General features: G+C 41.6%; 1 protein-coding gene across 1 annotated transcript in view; it reads right to left on the reverse strand.

Moving 5' to 3' along the window:
- ppp2r5b (protein phosphatase 2, regulatory subunit B', beta) overlaps positions 1 to 17,349 on the reverse strand; it is a 35,273-nt gene extending 17,924 nt beyond the window's left edge. Inside the window, exons 1-2 of the mRNA XM_026353343.1 lie at positions 15,929 to 17,349; positions 1,523 to 1,719 (exon numbers count right to left, since the gene is read on the reverse strand). Coding sequence (XP_026209128.1) covers positions 1,523 to 1,719; positions 15,929 to 16,121 — 390 coding nt within the window. The 5' untranslated portion in view covers positions 16,122 to 17,349. The remainder of the gene's footprint in view (positions 1 to 1,522; positions 1,720 to 15,928) is intronic.
- Between the last annotated feature and the right edge of the window lie 3,504 nt (positions 17,350 to 20,853).

The following is a 20,853-nucleotide window of genomic DNA, read 5'->3' on the forward strand; positions in this document are numbered from 1 at the left end:
CAGTACACTAGGCCTTGATTTATTCAGCAAATGCATTTCAACTGGCCAATCTGTTCATAAACTATACTGCAAAAAGCAGACATGGTTAATTCCACTGCTACATTAATATTATGTTATTATTATTTTAATAGGCAGGATGTTTATAGATTATTCAATGCTCATGTTTTGTGGTTGCAGGATGCAACTATGCTAACATAGTAACATTAGCATTTAGCTTCCACTGAGTCTAATCACAGCCCGACTAATGCTTAAAACTAACGACAATAAAAATAGGACCTGAAACACACAGATACGGCATGTGGGACAGTTTAGGGGTAATACAGTTAATAAAGTAGCATGACAATCATTTATTACATATGTTGATTATGGAAAATCATTTCAAATGTAATGAACTTAAAGCACATGGTCACAAATCTGTCAGCAGCAGTATTTTCATGATGAGACACTGATCTGATGCAAGCTACTGAAACAAAGTAGACTATATTTGTATTGTATAATGGTTACATTTCACTTAAACGGAGACCACAGTTGTTAAGTTTTGCCCAGTTAAACAGTGCCAAACTAAGGCAGAAATGCTAATGTGGACTCATTAGTTTGCTATTTGCTTGTTAGCAATAACTCACTTTTCGGTGTTTTCCTTTCCTCATTTGTCATAGATTTGTTGAATAAAACCCCATCGTTCACCACGCTTTACATTATCATTCTGCTTTGCTGCACTTTAGCTCTCTGTTCTCTCTTTCTCTATCTCTACAGTACTATCCACTGGTTCTATTATTGGTGATCTAATAACTTAAGTTAATTTTTACCTTGTGGCCACACATTAAAGCTTCCCTCCACTTTCCTTCTACCTCACCCCGTCATCTCAGCAGTTTCTTATCCCCTGGGTATAGGGACTGTATAACGTAAGCTATATCCTCTGCTCACTTTACCTTCTATTCTCAGTCCCCTCCACCTCTCCTCCTCCTTATATCCTCTGAAGTCTGGGCTCTGTGTTGGTGTCCACACTCTACTCTCGTTTCTGTCCTCCTCTTCCTCGCCATCTGTGCAGCCTCTTGCTGCTTAGCACCCTTTGCAAACATTCTCTCTCTTCCTTTTCTCTCCTTATCTGTCTATCTCTCTCTCTCTCTGCTCATCTCCTCTCTTCTCCTCTGCCCTTTGTTTATAGCCTCTGGTGACTTCACTGGAGCTCCTCAGTTGGATATCACACTGTCTGCCTTCTCTCTCTCTCTCTTTCCCTCCTTCATCCACCCTTTCATCTTTCGCTCCTTGTTTTTCTCTTGCTCTGGGTAGAGCTTCCAGGTGTTTATTTGTTGAGTAAATATATTTCTGGCTTTCTATTTCTCTTCTCCCTCCATCTATTTAGCTACTGATCCATTTTTTCAATTACCATGACCACTGTTTGTCACCATCTGTGCTCATATGTTACATTTTTAGGAACCTGGATATAACCTGGGCAAATGTACACGTGTCTTTCATCTTTCTTTATTTATCATTTGAACCCCTTCACCCCCCCTTCTCCTACCATCTTTATAGCCTCTGGGTAGAGAGGCTCTATGAGGACTCCTCTGCTAGTGGCCACGCTCTCCACCAACTCATTGAGCGCCGCACGTTTGATCTCCTTCCCCTTCAGGTCGGCCACACAGTCCAGGAAATCAAACAGCACGCAGCACTGCTGCAACTTCTTACAGAACAGATCATGTAACTCTGCCACCGGGGCGTCTGTATGATGGAGAGGAGGGGAGAAAGACAGAGAGGGAAAGATGCATTTTAGAAGAGGTTAAAGGGCAAAAAAGGTCATGTAGCTCGGCCAAATCCATTGGTGATTCTGAAAGGTGCTTTGTGTTTGGTAGTGAGTCATTTGGAAAAGTGGGACTGTGAGAAAGCAAGCAAGGAGTATATAGAGATGTATTTCACAGGCTAGATCTTTTCTCAGAAGTAATGAGGGAGAGACAACAGACTATTACTCTACAAACACATTTGTTCACACCCCCACACACAGGGCCTAGCATCCATAGTGACACACATGTCCACATGCACCTTCCTCCAGGGGGCTGTATTGTATCTCAGTCCTATTAGCTGTCAGATTCACTTTCTGGACCTGTTTGTCACAATGAAGCAGCCTGCTGCTGGCCAGCAGATTAAAACTTTGTACCTCACTTTTCACACAAGTACAAAAACAAGCTGATAAGCATGGATTACTGAATACATACGATGAATTTTAAATTGATTCCTCAGGTCTAAGGGAGAGTGAAATTCAGCAGCTCAGCTTGTAAAGCATTGTGAAAAATAAAAGTAAGAAATAAATTAAACACCATATTAGAGGGTTACACACTTTGACAGCAGCCAAATGGGAATGCCTTGGTCTTTTTCTAAGTAACCAGATGATTGATGACTCATTGGCTAAAAGTTGCAGTGAAATACCCAGATTTTAGTTTCCTGCATAAGGGAGATATATGTGAACACTAACATGCTGATCTATATTTGGATAAATGGCATAAATATACAGAAAAATACACACACAGCACAGTTTGCATTGCTCTTTTCTTTCTCTTGTTGCGTTGATGTTTTTCCGTTGATCCTACATTTTAAAAAAAGGAGCGTCACACAGACCGGCTTAACTGCAGCATCATCGTGTTGGATTGTGTTAGATTGTGTAGATATCTGATGATCTGGTAACTCAGTGGGTTTGTAGCTTTGTTTTCCTCCCTAAGAACAATGCAGCTTTAGTGACGGCTGCGGAGTTGTCTAGACTGGCTATGCAGGTGGAAAGAGGATGATCCAAGGCTCTCTCTCACTCACACACACACACACACACACACAGCAGGAGAGGATTAGATTTAACCCTTCTTAACCCCCAGGTGGGAAACACAGGAGGGTGAAGGGGGATGACTGGAGCCCCTCCAGCCTCAGAGCCCCTCACCTCTTGTGGACATACCGGGACCATCTGCTCCCTTTGGCACCGAGCTGAACTACAAAAAGACAAGTACTGCCCTTTTAGCCGATGTGTCAAGAAACTCTTGAGAACCATGAAACACTGACACATCCAGAGTCTGTTGCATAATTTTCTGATTTTCAAACCAGGGATTAAAGCTTGAAATCAAGATGGCTTTCTTAAAGTCATTCCTTTAATCTTTTTATTGTTACTCACACAGGAGATCAGGTTATTTAGGCCTCAGAATAGCACAGAATACTGATCCATTTATTTCTGGTCCACTCCCTGAATAACCTTGATAACATGAGCTGCATAACAACTTCGCTGTGGTTTTTCTATAAACTTCTATCTTGCCGTTAAACTTTAGTTTGCCCATTTCACATCCACTGTTGACATCTAGCACCCTGCCTATTGCGCCGTGCTGGGCGGTCAATTTGTTCTTGAATTGCGTCCATTTCTTTGACTGGACAAATGTGTGACAGTAGAGTTCACACAATTTTCTGACAGTTAAAAAAAAAAAAACAACAACCATGAAAATGAAGTGTGAAAACTTCAGCAGGGTGAACTACTTCTTCTGACTTTGCTGGGAGAATGAATGTGAGGATAAATCTGCACGCTGGCCACAAATCACCTCTGTATTCTGGCTTGAGAAAGCTGCAGCTTCAGTATTTTCAACCTCCTGACCCTTCATCATTTTTCTACAGATTCGCCTCCTTCAACCATTTTTACTAATTCTTCCTCCACTCCTTTATTTTCCTTCTCCGTTTCTTCCATTCCTGCTCTGCACCTTTCCAATCCACCCTTTCACATCCATAGTCTTGTTTTTCACAAAGCCTCTCTCAATCTCTGCCTGCTCCCTCCCTCGCTCCCTCCCTCCTGTTCTCCCTCTTTAGGCTGACTGTAATGGTGAAATCGAATCCATTTTTAACGGAGAGTAATTATATGACTACGTGCCGTGATGGGACAGAGAAAAGACAGAACATGCAAGGTGAAAAGGCGAGGGAAAAAGGAAAACTGTGTTTACTGTGTGCTCCGTGGAAATAGAGAGCAAGAAAGAAGGTGAAAGCGAAAGAGAGGAAGGATGAACAGGATGAAGAGACTCGCTGGGTCATGTGAGAGCAAGTGTGGGAGAGAGAGAAGGAAAAGAACATGAAAGTGAGGAGATGACAAGCACAAACAGAGCCACAATTTAAGGCTCCAGGCTGACACTGTTTATGGTTGTTGGAGTTTGTTAAATTTGTCACCAATCTTAACTCATTATTGTGTCTCGTACAGCTTGAAAGTGCTTCAATTTGGAAGAAAAATGTCAAAAGATATATATTTATATATAAACAAGAAAAAAGTGCATTATGACACAGTGGAGAAATGGTAGCAAAGGTAACAGTGAGTGGAGTGAATTTCAGTTTTCCTTTTGGCTGTGCTATTATTAGGTCAACACAGGTCGCTCCAGACTCATTCATTTCAAGCAGCTTTAAATATCATGTCAGTGCAGTGATTAGAATATTAAATAAGATCTTAATCACAGCAAGTGAGTCATTGGTGACTGAGCTATTTCCATGTTTTTGACAATCCAAACTGATATTTTGAGTAACTGTCAAGATGAGCTGCGACTACTGATTTAAAATGCAACATTAAAAGCATGTAGCTACATTTTATTTTGTCTATTTCATCTTTACTGGCTCGGAAAGGCAGCTGAGATTAAAACTTCTACTGTCAACATGGCACACCTTCACCAAACTTACATTCCCACAGTTATAAAAGCCTGGTAAAACAATCTGTCACAGACAGCAGCCACACAATGCAGCCTAAGAAAGTTATTACAATCATGGTCTAAATTATTCTAAACAGTAGGCTGTCGGTGTCGATACAAAGTGCTGGAGACAATGTCCCTATATTACAATACAACACAATACAATATGTACTAACTCTATTTTTACTTTCTAAAGCTGATTTAATCAATATTTTCATTTAGTCTAATCATTACTATTATTTAATTATTGTTCCTCTCAGCATCATAAAGCATTTTAGCACCTTTCAGCTCATTATTTTACTGTTTTGGTTCAACCTTATTTCAAGATGCAGGCAGCTGTGTGCCACCTGCCTAGAACTAAGAAAATATTAGTCTGGTGATTTTCCCCAGACTAGACTGTATCAAATTAGCTACCTATTTTTATTTCCAACTCAACTGAATTATTGATTAATTATTAATTCAATTATGCTAAAACTATCTTGATCTATCCGAAGTCGTGATTGGTTGTTTTTGCTTCAGATTTTTTTTTCTTCTTAGACACTGCAGCAGTATCTCTGGATGGATTTTCCCACTGAAGGATCAACACTGGATACCACACTTTACTTTTCTTAGTATCTGTAAAAGTCCATGAAAATATTGAAACCAACATGTGTTACTGCGTCTCTCCATTGTTACCAACTATATCCTGCCTATTGGTTCTTACACAACATATTCAACTTTCTAAACTTTCAACATAGATATAATTTCATCTTAACGAAAGACTCATCATTTCCTGAAATAGCTTGGCACAAGTGCTTTACACTTAAAAAGAGGAAATAATGCATTTGTCAGGGAATACTTTCAGCAGCGGATTGAAACACATTCAGTGTAGTATTTATGGTAGCAGGACGGGGTATGATCGTAAACAAGAAACATAATACTGGGTGATCAAAACTGGGATCTTTTGATCAATGGGATTTGTTAACAGTAAGCTCCAGACTTATCTGTAAAACAGACAGAGGAGAAGGGTGAAAAACAGACCTGAACCACAGAGAGGGGAAAGACAACATGTGACGTAGAAGATGGTGAGATCCAGCAGGGGAAGGGGGTGGATGGATTTGGTAAACTGAGCTGTAACATATAAAACTGAGCAGTGACTAGCACAAACACATACACAGCTGCACGAAACTAAATATAGTCCTGTTGGAGAGAGACTGAGAGAGAGAGAGGAGGAGAGGAGAAGAATCTGTGAAGGAAACAGGAGGGAGGAGAGTAGGGAGCAGTATAGGGTTAAAAGATGACATCATCTCCTTCCTCCTCCTCCTGCTTCTCTCTCATCTCTCCATCACTAGGTACCTCCCTTGCTTTCCTCTCTTCGTCCCTCTCCTCACTCCCTCCATCTTTCCCTTCCTCTCCTCTACCCATCCATCCTTCAGTAGAGCAAGCACAGCTCTAGTCTTTAAATAACAGTTATTCTGTTTGGGGCTGAGTGTGTGACAGGGAGAGACAGAAAAGAGAGGAGGAAAGCTTCTGTTTTAGCTCCCATCCAAGCCGCCTCTGCACCTCTGTCATTAAGCACACACACACACACACACACGGATGCTCAATGCACAGATACAGTGACGCAGAGAGGAAGATGGGGAGGGAGGGGTAAGGGGGGAGAGACAGAAAAGGATAGAAGCAGATAAAGAAGAGAAAGACAGTTATAAATAGTAGAAGAGAGCAACAGCAGCTCTCAAAAGTCAGGACAGTATAAATATCACCTTAACAGGTTTAAGTGACGTGCTTTAAGTCCATCTCTACATAATCTAATCCCCCTAACACACAGGATCCATCCGCGGTATGACAAACTGTCTAGGAAACATGTACAACACATTATCCATTATCCTGCTCATTAACAGTATGATTAAAAAGAGGGATGAGGTGGGATGTTATCATGCGTGATTAACTACATCTTCTGGTAACACGTCAGATTTTTAAGGAGCCTTAAGGGTTAACACCATTTCACCTGCTCAGAAAAAAACAACCCGAATCATCCCGCCGCCTTAAATCAGAGCAGGAAATACTTGGAAGTCACCACTTGGTGATGATACAGAGAATAAACGATGAGACCGGCTGGGTATTAGCATATAACATGTAAATAGAGTTGTATGTACGGTCTGTTTCCGATAATGAAATCTATCTGGATGACAGTAATGGAAACATGAGCACATTTTTCTCTGATGGGGATGTTCTTTTCCTCTCTGTTAGCCGGCCTGTCTGTCAGAAGGAGATCTCACTAAATTATGAACAGACTTTTATGACATTTGGTGGAGAGATCTGTGCTGGACCAAAGAACAATTCATTAAGTTTACATTTCTATGTGGATCTGAAACGGAAACTGGCTTCCAAAATCTAACATAAGTTGTCTGGGTCAAAAAAAATATCTCACCTACGTAAAATACCTACGTTTGTTCAGAACCCACCGACCTACATACCTGAGATCTACAGACCCATATGTAACTTTACTGATTAGGTTTTCATGAAATCAGGAAGTGGGGGTGGCTCTGGTAGCTGAAGCCCCAGCCCATTACCAAATTAATCAAAGATGACTAATGAAACTAAACTACCAGTGGGCTACACATACATTTGTAATACTAGGTATATGTATTTTGTTAATAAATACATAAAGAAATGTTTCAAGTGCTGGTGGAGACCAAAACAGGGCTAAAAAAAGTGACTTAACTAATTGTGTAAAAAGGCAACAGGCAACTGTCTGCTACTGCTTTCACCATACCAACCTTATAAGTTATTAAAAAAACTGGAGGTCAGTCAGTTGCATTAACTGTTTTTGTTAAAGATTATTTTGTTAATGTTTGAGAATGAATCACAAATTCCACTGTCCTTGAATTCAGTGTTGGCTGAAAGACTTAAAAAGGGTCGATTATCTTGTCTTTCTCAGAGCTTTTGATCCTTGTTAATAAAATGTGTAAAAAAAGAAAATAGTTTTATTCCAAGTTAAGATGTCTATCGATTTAAATGATAGATATCAATGTATAACAATGAATGTGAAAGCTACTGAGGCACTTAAAGCAGCACTGTGCTTTAGGGAGGGAGTGTTCAAAACACAGCACAAATGTCTTATACATGCTGTATCGAATGGGTCTCATTCAATCTGTGACACAGACTGGGAGACAAGGCTAAGTCATGGCATGAGATTAGGTGGTGTACTTAGCCCATCTTTAAATAATCCAATGTTACTAATAATACACATTTACACCACACAGCATAATGAGCGGAGACCAGTTGGGTGTTCCAGGCTGTGGGTTATATCTGTCTTTTTGTTGCGTACTCTCCCTGTAATCAGCTGAGTCACTATCAAGAAACAGGTTTCCATTGGTATCAATAAAATGAGCCTGATTTACACTGTCTCACCTACTGGACATGTCTCCTCTTCACACTTAAGGTCTAATTTCTCCTTGACCACACAGTGACTCTGAAGCAATTTAAGATATTAAAATTCTCCTCTGAAAAGCAGCATTTGCTGTGCAAAATATAAACACAAATTGGAGACAGTTAGTAAACAAATATGGGAGACGGTTATCCCAGCTGGAGACATCCTCAACATTTGATTAGCAGCTTTGTAGCCCTCACTTGTTGAGTTCGAATCTGTCGGTTTGCTCTGCAGGATATACATCTGGCATGGTGCCTTCCACACTGATGCTGCTGCTTCATAAACAAGGAAATGTGATAAATGAAAAAAAAAAAAATCATATTTCCTTGTCTTTGATTAAGGCCGATTTGATTTTTAAGCTGGCTGTGATTCATCGCTCCAGAAAAGAACAAAAGTCTTTGCTCATATTTTCTTCTTTCAATATCTCATCCCATCATAATATTCCTTACCATTTTCCCTTTGGACCCGTTCACCACACTTCACCTCTGCATGTCCAGTATTTGATTTTCCTCTTTGCTCTGCACTGCCTCAGAACCACAAGAGCCTGCTGTATTTAATGGTGAACATACACAAAGGTAAAACTCTGTGATGATTCAATCCGAGGGCTTATTTGCCCGAGCATCAGCGTATTCCTTCAAGAATCAGCTCGTTCTTTAGTGACACAGCAGTGGTTGTAGTTATTACATCGCTAGTTGTTTCATTATATTTCCTCCACTGCAATATCCTCCATTTTTCATTTTTTATCTCCCCTCCTCCCACCGTTCCTCCTCCACCTGTCAACTTAATGTTCAGTCATTTCCTCTTTCCCGATCCACTCCATTTCTTTCAGAACCCCCCCACCACCACCACCACTTCCTCCCCCACTCTCCCTCTTAATTGATCTCAGACAGTCATAGAGCAAAATACTCCATGCCTTCTGTAACCCAACACCAGACCCATCCAGCTGGCCTCTCTTACACACACACACACACACACACACAGAGTCATTCAATCTCCCACATGCAATCTGTGAGAGAAGGTGACTGTTTTACAGTAAACAGCACATTTAAAAAAGAGCCTTACATTCATTACAATAATGTGGACAAACACGCGAACTAGACCAAATAAAAATGAAAACACAGGTTAATGCATCAGTTAGCTCATGTGGGGTTATGTTACATATCACATGGGCACTACATCCTTTTAGACAAATTACACCTTTGCGGCATGATGAACGAGAGTAATGGTTTCTAAGCAGAGAAATACACCTGAAATCAGGGTCTTTGTAAGAAACACCAACTTTGGTCAGCTTTTACCACGTGAATTATTATTAGCAGCTTTTGCTGTTGCAATATTCCAGTGTACTACAATTGTTTTCTCAACTGAGTCACTCTAATTGAAGACGTTTTCACATTAATCAAATTTACAAAGCTCCTTATTTAGTCCTGTAAGGCCAGAAACATATGTTAGCTAATGTTTACAAAAAAAACTATACATTTCAGCTATACATTTCCTCTAAGTTTCCTCCAGCTTTCTTCACCAAATTTTGACTGAAAAAAAAAAAAAACAACTCAAAATTATACTTTTCCGTCATTCGTGTTTTTGAGTGCATGTCTGACGGCATGTTTTTCTCCTAATCCCTTCATTGTTAGAAGTAAAAATGGCCCGCTTTGAGTACATTATGAAACACAAGCAGCAGTGTATTTTTGTTCTTCTGCAGACGGAGTGGTGGGTGCATTTCAAATGCATTTCCTATCATCCCATAGAAACAGAGGGATTGAAAAGCGTGTTTTGACCTGATAAACAGCATCCTGAAGGCTGACAGCATAATCAGGACAACGTTGAGATGGAATAGTGCAAGAAAGCCTTTAAGAGATGTGTAGATAATTCATGTGATCATTTTACCTAATTCGATGCCAGTCGCTTCGTTAACCTCTGCCTTATTCGTCATGTGTACTGCTTGTCCGCAGGGCATTTCGTGGCTTTTAGAGATGCTTAAATGCTACCGCCAACCAGCAGGATGGATTTCGTGCAGGTATGGAAGATTTAACACTCTCTAAGCTCACACAACGTCATTTAGGCCCTGACAGAGTTATTTGAAGCCACTCAGCAGCACTATGAAAAGCCACCGCTGCTGGCTGCGACCTATGGAAATATCAGGGACAGAAAACATCATGCATGGCTACTGACTTCCATAGAAATTTCTTTTGTACAGTTAAAATAGCAATTAGAAATGTGGGTGCTAGTTTCCATCCTGAAGGGTGTTTGCATAAAACATCTATCTATTAATCACTTGATGGGAGTGCTATTAATGATTTTTTGTGGAGCTCTTTTGAGGATTCAGCACCCAGATCAGTGTACTAGAGCTGAGCATGTTGATTCATTTTCAAAACAGCAATTAGGCCTGCTGCTGCTCTGCAGCTCTGCTGCTTTCAGATTGGTGCGGGAGATAATAATAAACAACTAGGTATCAATTTTTAATGAGAAGATATCCAACACCACAGAAACAGCTGTGGAAAAAATTGACTATTTAAACTTTTATTTAATTTTTTTGCCTCATCTGCAGCTGTCTTTCAGATCAGATGCCTGACAAAATGTAATTTTTTTTTAACTAGGACAACAAAACTAGAGCTTCTCATGACACAGACTTTACAGGAATAGTTTTAGTATGATCATCTTGTGACTTCCAAATACAGATACATGTTTCCTAATGTCCTAATTTTAAATGTAGAAAATGAGGCACCCTGTGGGGACATCTTTTTCCTAAGTACTGCTCCTCTTGTGATGTCAAGTCTCCTCAAGTCTATACCATTTACTGTACTGTAGTCAAACGTCTAGGGCGAGCTTAGTAAAACTGTTCAGCAGCAGAGGCTGGCAGAGTGCGCCGCTGGGCCGAGCTGAGCAGAAAATCTGTTTGGTGTATCTTCTCTTTCAGCCCCTGCTGAGGTAGCTGCTGGCAGCAAGAATGTTCCTCAAGATAGACCAGAAAATATCCCATGATCGCCCTGCATACGTACATATTTTACACAAAGACCCACTCAGCCCTTAATAAATACTGCATGACTACATTGTTTTTAGTAAGTTTTAATCGTCTGTCGCAGGCCTGCTGCTGGGTAAAACCCTCAGTCAAGTCTATTCCCAAAATTACAGAAGTTATGTTGATTTTTTTTTTACTTTATCTACCTGTTATGGAAGTGTTTTACTTATGAATGTTACATTATATGTCAACCCACTACAAGGGCCTCTCTGCTGAGTTATACCTATCAACGTGACATTTAGATGCAATGACAACATTGGTACCTGTGGTGATAATGTTTCTGTCCTTGTTTATTGCTCAGGTGAATACACCCAGATGCAGTCACTCTATGTGTATTTGCACCTGGATGACTCACACTTAAATCAGAATGCAAACCTAGTGGTCTGAAAAAGCTGATCACAGTCTGATTGCAGTGCACGCTGAGAGCATACATAACACATACTAATGTGTGTTTTTTATTATGCAGATACAATTCAGACACAGTTTGTATTTTAAGACCCAATGGAGACAACAGCACAAGGAGAAAGGGAAAAGTCCACGACGACAACAAGCAAACTGAGATTGAGTCAATATCAAGGTCAAAAGCAGTGAGTCCAGTGCTGCAGGATCCTCTCTTGATAGACAAAAACTCATCCTGAACTACACTTGTAACTCTATTTGTTGTGGGAACAAGACATAAATTATGATCATACGTTTCTTTATCTGCTGACTTGATGTCGGGCAGGAATGTGACCTTAGCCTGGTTAGCCTGCCAGCGACAGCACAACACCCGTGACCGGGAAGCCTGACTGGTGTCTTTGGCCCCAGGGGAGAGCATCGCAGCTGGAGAGGAGTGCAGGGCTAACAGCCCGTCCTCTGCTTGGACAGAGCTGCAGTGTAACTGAAGACATGGAGGAGGACAACCAGGAGAAAGACAAGGACCAACCTTATAATCAACTCTGACAAATCTGCAACAGATAATTCCTTAAATGTCTGTTTTCTCATCCATGATCCAATTTAATAATAATCCTTTTGGCAAATTCTTGCCATGATGCAAGTCCATTGTGTGCATCTTCCATATAACCTGTTCTCAACAGTGTGAACATTTGTCACCCGTCTGTCAAACCATTTTTTGCTTAGTTGCACTGTTTCTGCTTCTGTACTAATGGAAAGAGTAAAGACTTAGCTCCACTGGGCCTGTTTCCAGAACCATTAACTCTCAGCACCATCTTTACTGGACACCATCCTCAAGTATTTTATTATTTAATGTGACAATTAAAGTGCAGAGGGACAGGAAAGGGAATGCTTTCGCCATGTCTAAAAACATTTTTGATACCAATCTGGTGGTTCTGTAACTGTGTGACAGCAGATATTAAATATTTTAATTTGCCTGGGTCCCAGAGAAACACTGAGTTTATCGAGCCCTGGTGTCTCAGCGTGACTTAATCACCGGCTCATCTGGGGCCCAGTCTGAAAAATTGAAGCAGTACTTACATTAAAGCCCCATTTGAACATGAATATTTAGACACTGAAAAAGGAGAAACTATTTGAAAAGGAGCAACCACTAATGGTGATAAAGGCAGTCATCAAGCTTTACTATTTAATGATGGTTTCTGGTCTATTGACTGCTTTACTACAGTCATCTGCCCTCAAAATGATTTTATCCATATCCACAAGTTACCCTGTATTATCAAATTGTAGATACTGCTGAGGACAAAATAAAGATTTCCTAATATTTACTATGACGTTTGTTGTTTATGTGCAGCACGTGTCTGCTTGTTCTCACTTCATTTCTTTGATTTGTATCTGTTTAAAGGTCGGCTGTAACAGCAGTCATGAAACTGGAAGAAAAGTCAAAGCCCCTCAGAGACACTTCAGCACGGCAGCCAGGGTGACTTCTTCAGCTCCAGTTAGTATCTCCAGTTAGGGAAAGACTGTAAACTATGTTTTCGGTTCACGGTTTATGATGAGCGTTAGGCAACTAAAGCCCCTCTATACAAGTAAGACAGAGTATGTGCTCATTGTATACTTCGACTCGTAGACCATTAATGTCTGCCTCGCTACATGAAGAGCACTCTACATCCTGCACATTAGACATGAATCGAGAGGTGTAGATTTGTGCCTAGTGATTTTGAGGGATTCAGGGCTGCATTTAGCAGAGGGACTGACCAATGAGTTGGCTTGTTTTTGTTCTTCAAAACATCTTCAAACCTGCATCATGTTCTCAGACTACAAAAATGTCTCTGTGTCTCTTGTCTTGCTGTTCCACTTAGAAAATAAAAGTTATTTTTAAAGGCTGATATATTTCACACACAAGTGAAAAAAGATCCTAAACTAAACTACTGCAGAGGACCTGGCCAGTAAATTAACCATTTAACTCTACCAGGCAGTGTTAAATAACATTTTATGATGTTCATTTCAAATTTCCCTAAATCTGCTTCAGGTATTTATACTACATTTAGCAACATTTCCCATAGCAGATGTTTCATGTCCAGAAAAACTGGAACCAGAAAGAGAAAAATATCTGGTTATCTCAGCTGAGCTGCTTCAGAGGTGATGTTTGTGCAAGCTGCAACTGCATTGCATTGTGGTTGTTTAAAGCTTGGAATGTCTCTTTCATGATGTCTTTTTTATTGTTGATACTCGTCCAAAATACTGAGGTCCAGAGATAAAATATTAGATATTGTATAAATCTGTGTTTTCTGTTGATCAGCTCAAACATTTTTGCTCTTGATCTCCAAATTTTCATTTGACGAGTCATCTGTGGAATAACAAATAGAGCATCAGCAACTAAATGGATCCATAAGACGGCACCGTGCACTCCAGCAGCTGTTTCCTGCCCGTGTTGTTTTTACACTCACTGCTGCTACTTCTTTTATCGTTTGTTCCTCGCCGTAAGAAGCCGTGTCTTCCTTTGTCTGTTGTGTTTCATATTTAGCTGAAACTGTTAAACTGTGAAACTTAAAGTGAAAGAGATGTGCCGTCGCTAACAGGAGGAGTAGTTCAAATTAACAATGGGAATGTGATTCCCCGGAGGACAAGACACCCACAATTCTGTCTACACTTGGCCTACATACTGCCCGTAACAGACTTCCCCACACCAGGCTTTTCTATTGAGCTGGTGCTGCAGGGTCTTACTATCAGTTCCTCCTGGGGATCCAGAAACAGCGCTGCAGCAGTGCAGCAGCCATGGGATAACTGGGACTTCTGTCTGTGAAGGCTACAGCACACATGAGGTCAGAACTGAAGGCACCGTAAAGATGCGATGAAAAAAACTTTTATCACAATTTTGCACGCTGGCCTGAGAGGAAGCCGAACCCAAGAAATGAGGTGTAAAAAAAGATAAAGAGCACGAGCCTCATAGCATGTCTAAAAGTAGAAAGGTCTTCTCTTCATAGAGGGTTAATAGGAAGCGATTGCAGGCTACATGAAAGGGAGAGTAACCTTATAAAGAGAGGTCAGTGGCACAGATGAGGACTTACAATGTGCCCTTGTACTACACACACATTAGCAAGAAAGGGAAGGAAGAGTGCAAGGTGAGGAAGAGGCGTAGCTGGAGATACAGAACAGCAAGTACAGAGAACAGTAAGTAACATGAAACGACATGTAGACTGTGTGAACCAAATTAAGGAACACAAACACTGATCTGGACAATGCTGAACTGTTTCCAGTCCCTAAATGATAACGCACAGTGTCACCGCAGCCCATACTGTATATTGAAGAAGTATAATGTCTAAGTAATGTTTAGGTTTGGTAACATTAGCTGTGTAGCCTTTAAATGCTACTGGCCACGCTACATTAAGGCTGTGAGAAGCTGAATCTAAACGGTTGCTTGATAATTTGCTTAAATCTATTCAAATAGCTGCAAATTAGTTTACTGTCAATCAGCTGATCATTTAAGTTCTTGCATACTGATTCAGCAGTTGCTCCTACTGTGGCCATTATTCTGACTGTGTCAAACTGTATCACACTAAAACCAACCAGTCTGGTCTCCATGAAACACTGTATTCAAAATAAAAGCCCAAATCCTTGCATGCTTTTATTCTGAGAGAGGTTACCGATGACGCTCACGTACAGCAGATCAAAGTGTCTTCTGTGTAGTAACAGCAGCTCTCGGATCAGAGCTATGGCAACAACAGACCCACAAATAGTGCAGCTCTTACTGCCTTCATAAGGGGTTGACATTTCAGCCACAATTTGGACATACGTGTATTTTTGTTACAGGTTTATTTAATGAGCCATTGAGTCCCATCAAGGGTAAAGGCCTCCTCTGTCTCCTCAGAGATGGCTTCCTCTTAACTGAGTTTGTGAGTGGTCGAGACCAAGCTCAGTGATGTCAATTTGAACTTGATCCTTTGGACAAACCCATTCCTACAGGCTTTGGACTATAAAAGAAATGTGCAGACATCGCCTTCGACTCTCTGAAAACGGGGCATTTTCTCCCTGTCTCCCAATATTTAACTGTGCATAGTTAATCTCAGTTAATTGATTTAATAAAGGTCAGATGGCTCAGTACAGAAAATGACTGTCAGAATAGTCCAGCAATGTGTCTTTGTCACTCCAAAGAATCAAACACCTCACTGTGTTGTCACCTCTGTCAGGACAAGGACAGAGAGGACAACATCTGTGAACAGAAACTACAACACACCAACAGACTGCACGGATCAGTGAGAGTCTATGGACAGGAAGATGGTTTCCACTTTGACACATACACAGTAAAAATAGTTCATAATGGTGTTATTGAATATTTCAGAGCTTTTTTAGAAAACTTATAACTCTCACAATATTTCCACACTGTTGTTCCTTGACCCATGCTGCTACAGTAAATTAGTGGCTCACCTTTGAGCAGGGGCAGTGCGGTGAGCTCCACCTGGGAGCTCTGGTAGCGGAACTGGGACGAGCTGTGGGACCTCCTCTGCCGGGCTCTGCGCATGGACCTGCGCGGGAAGCCGTCCACCTTCTCCGCGGACGGCACCGAGAAGCTGGTGGTCGGCGAGGACGGGCTGGATGGAGGCAGCTTGGTCGTCTCCATGATGGCTGTGATGATGGCGGTGGTGATGCGGCGGTGCGCGCCTGCCTGCCTGCCTTTGCGCGTGTGAGTGCGTAAAGAGGCGTTCAAGAGGACGTATGGGTGAATGGAGGAGAGGATGCAGGAGTGGGTGGCTTTCTGAATCACAGATTAGCAATTGTTCAGAATGAATAGACGCTCCAGAGGTGGTGGTGGTGGTGGTGGTGGTGGAGGAGGAAGAGGAGGAGGAGAAGGGGTGAGAGATAAAGGGGGGAGAGAAAGGTGCAGAGGCGGAGAGGTGAGGAGAGCTATTTTCTGGATGTCCAGTGCCGTGCTGAGCGCCTTGCTGTCTCTATCAGAGCCGCACTGGAAATGGCAACAGCAGCATCAGCAGCATCCCTGGTCTCTTGTGTTTTTCACGCAGATCGCTTGTGTATCATCCCCGTGGAGGAGCAGCCTGTACAGCTTCCAGATGATGCTCAGACAGGCGCGTCTCCTCATATATACACACGCACACAAGCACGCACGCACGCACACCTCACTGCTGCTGTATTGGCGTCACACACACACACACACACACGCACGCACAGACTAAGTCATCGGCCTAAATCGGGATATTTCTTTCTCAAACTGATCACACAGGCCTAGCTGAGCTCCTCGGGTAAAGACAAATCACCGGGGTTGATCAAACTCCTCCTGTTTATCCGGAGCACAAACAAACCAACGGACTCCGGCTCCGTTTACAGCTTATTCTCCTCCTTGGTGCTCGTTATCAATACAATCAGTGATCGGTCCTGGCGGTGGATGATGATATCATAAAATCATCAATCTGGGCCCACCTCGGCTGCCGCATCACTGTTGTCCTCGCTCGTTTTTTTTTGACGGATCCTCTCTCCACCTTTAACGCCTCCACCTGCTTCTTATTTGTATTTTGTTTTCTGTTTTACCCCGTTGGGTGAGGATGTTGTTCTCGTCTCGGTTTCTATCCCTCCACAGAGCCGCCTCCTCCTCCTCCTCCCGCTGCCGTCCTCCAACCGTATCAGGGCGGGGAAACAAACGGCGCCTCAGCGCGCAGACATGTGCGGCTCCTCCGCCGCTCCGCTCCGTCTCTGCCTCCGCCGCGAGAAAAAGAGGGAGCACGGATAAAGGAGACAGAAAGGCGCCGCTCCTCCTGAAGGCCTGTGTTACACAATTGCACCACGTCTGTGTCTGCCAGACTGATGCGTTTCCCCCCTCTCCGGTTCCCGTTATCCGGTCGTCCTACGGCGACACATGCGTCAAGACGCAGCCAGGGAGTCAGGAGAAGGCAGGAAATGAGTCACCTGCCTTTCAAAATAAAATGCAAGGCAGACGCGTGCTTAAACTAATTTGGACTTCACTATTAACTAATAAAAAAATACTTATAATTACATGTACATAATAGATAGATAGATAGATAGATAGATAGATAGATAGATAGATAGATAGATAGATAGATCACTGTGTGATTGTGTGGACTGAGGAGGAAGGGCAATAACAAGAAACAGACAGTTAAATTGTTGGAGCAGAGCTCTATGCTGACATGATATGGTCATTGTACAGGGTGATGGCTGCTGGCAGGAATGGCTTCCTGTACTGTTCCTTCTCACAACAGTGCTGGAGAAGTCTATGACTAAAGCTGCTCCGCTGTTTGCAGCATCCCGCTCTACACCACCTGTGTTTCAACCCATGTGGTGTTTAAAACCAATACTCATTGCTTTGTTGTACCTTACAATACTGGGTTTATACAAATATTTATATTTCAAGAGAGCAGAGGCATCAGCAAAAAGAAAAAATGTCTAAGACCCCAGAGGGTTCCTTAATCTTGAGAGGAACACCTCTGATTAAGGGCAGGGGCGTGGGCCCCCAGAGCCACCCCCTCTGCATGTGCCTGATATGACTGAGCCTTTAACAAGTGCTCCAATCTGGACTTACTGTGGGTAAAGCCAAATAATGTAATCATGTTAGCAAAAGGTGTTGGTATACCCAGATCATGATAATAAGAACACTCATAAAATTGTCTTTTTTGTTACATTTCAGTGTTATTCTGCTCTTTATTTTGTGTGAAATGTGTGGCTATGAATAGTTTGTGCAGCCAATAAAAAGATCAGTGAATTTTAATATGATTAAAAGAGAGGTTCACCTGGCTCTTTTGTTCACTCCTCTCTGAGCCTTGTCCCATAAAAGTACGAAAAAAAAGAAATTAAAAAGAAAACGATTGAAAAGAAATGCTCATTTTGATGCACACTTTCTTTGAGCAGATCACATGAAGGACAAGGCTGAGGCAGGTGCGTTTTATTTTGAAAACCTCCACCGGACGCTCTGTTATCTCACTCTGACCGTGTTGCTGTTTGTTCCTCGGATTTAAAGGTGGTGCAAGGAGAGAGAGGAATGAGGCTCCTCACTGCGGATGACGCTATAGGATGGACTTATTTATTTAATTGCTTTTATTTATGTGGCCTGGCTTTGCTTTTTAAACCCGGTTAATTTTAAACAGATGCAGCAGAAGTGCTCTGCTCCATCTGCAGCACCTCTCCACAGCGCCTGTGCTCCATCAGCACGCCGCTTTGACGCTCAGCAGGGTTTCTGTCTGACCCCCACCCACACCCCTCCTCACCCCCCATTTCCCCCTCCCCTTCCCAATTTCTGTGTGTGTGTGTGTGTGTGTGTGTGTGTGTTTGTGCGGGGTTGTATTTAGTGTTGAGGATCAGGTCCCACACACACACACACACACACACAAACACACACATGCGCGCTCAAGCATTCAAAGGCGCAATTATCCAGTGAATGTGTTTGGCCTTGAACCCTTTTCACTGTTCTTCTCACCATGAAACACTCTTTAGTTTTATTATCACCTTATAGCTTATAGGAAGGCTGCTCTGCGCCTGCGCACTCCTACTCCCGTGCTCCTCTGTGTTAGTTCCAGGTGAGCTCAGCAGCCCTGTTAATGGTTGGCACTGTTAGTAATAGTTGGCTGCTGCTGGGCTGCTTCAGTTGCTATCAAGACAGTAACATTTAGAAACCCTTAGCACTTTGCCATTGTGTTTTAGACCTAAGACATAACATTAGAAAACAATTATTTATATAAACATTTAAAACAATCTACTAACATCTGTCTATTTTAATACTAAATTAAAAGTCTCCAACAAATGCTATCAGTTCTGTTGAAGCTGTGCACTTAATGCTAAATGTACATTTGGAAAACTAAAATTAAAATACAATTTAAAGCTTTTAGGAAATGTAAGAAACACCAAATGATGCAACCTTCAGATATGACAAGAAATTGTCATAGAAATTTTTTCAGTTGTAGTTTTTTAAATAACTTCACTTGTAGATAGAAACTAACCACTCTCCCTCTGATTTCTGCAGCCAAAGTCGTCCTTTCACGACAGGAACAGATAATGCAATAGCTAGAGAGACAAATGGTGCAATTGTTTTCATTTTCTATTATTAGATACTAAGGAATTTGGGGCTTTGCCACCAATGTTTCCATTCATGAATTTACATGTACATTTACATTTACATGCTGCATAACAAAACCTAGAAATATAAACACATTTGCGCGTTTCAGCAAAAACAAATCAAATCATTCAGTTGTCTTTGCTCTTATGTCATTTTATCAGAGCTGGACGCCTGGCATCTGTTTTTGGCAACATGTTCGTTTATGTTTGGTGTGAAGGTTTGTGCGATGCGGCCCGCGGATCTTGAGTTTGACACATATGTCCTAGGCAAAACTTTTCATGTCAGTGGTTCCATGTTGGTGAAATGATCTACCAACCTTTGCACGCTTAGCTGCCTCACTCTCAATTTTTAAAAACTAGCTGCAAACAAAACTCTTCCAAAGCTGCACTTAAGCAACTCTTTTTAGAGCACTTTAAAGTTCTTCTCCTTGACTTAGATATTTTGCTTGCTTTGTACCCCACTTGTAAGTCACTTTTGATATAAGCATCTGCCAAATAGCAGAAAGAGAGGAGAGGAAAGACTCCCTTTACAGGAAGAAACTTCCAGCAGAACCAGGCTCAGGGTGGGCGGTCATCTGCCTGGATCGGTTGGGATGAGTGGAAAGAGGAGAGAGAAAATAACAGCAGACAACAAAAAACAACAAGAACAAGCAGGATAAACACTCGGAAGGCAGTAGAACGAGTAACTGCACTGTGAAGATATACAGGTCCGAGGCCAAGGATACCTGCAGAAAAGTCCAGAGAGAGAGACAGAGAGGAGGAAGCACAACTATGGGAGCGAGGAGACACAGTTATTGACATGAAATGGTGGCAAGATCTCATAGCTCATGATCTGTGCCACTACAGTTCTAAAGATCCATCCATTTTCTTCCGCTTATCCGGGGCCGGGTCGCGGGGGGAGCAGCTTAACAGCATCTCTTAACAATCATTTCTAGGAGTTATTACCACTAAATAAATATCTAACAAAAGTGACATACTGTTGCTGAAATTAAAAGTAAAATAAAATCAATCTGCAGGTTTTATAAGAAATTAAAAATACTTGTTCTATAATCAAATCTGTGTAATGTAAGGACAAAATGCTGACTATTGTTGTTATTTGAGACTTTATATATACATTTTTAGAGGCTACTACAAAGTAAATAATTTAGTTTGTACACACATATGTGCATGTTGCAAATAAATGTATTAATTGCCACTTATGATGTACGTTACCAGTTAGATACCTTTCAGTTATATGAATGATTTAGTATATACAGTCACTGTACTTGTAATTCAAA

This window comes from Anabas testudineus, chromosome 18 (assembly GCF_900324465.2).
Source record: "Anabas testudineus chromosome 18, fAnaTes1.2, whole genome shotgun sequence".
NCBI classification, from domain to species: domain Eukaryota; kingdom Metazoa; phylum Chordata; class Actinopteri; order Anabantiformes; family Anabantidae; genus Anabas; species Anabas testudineus.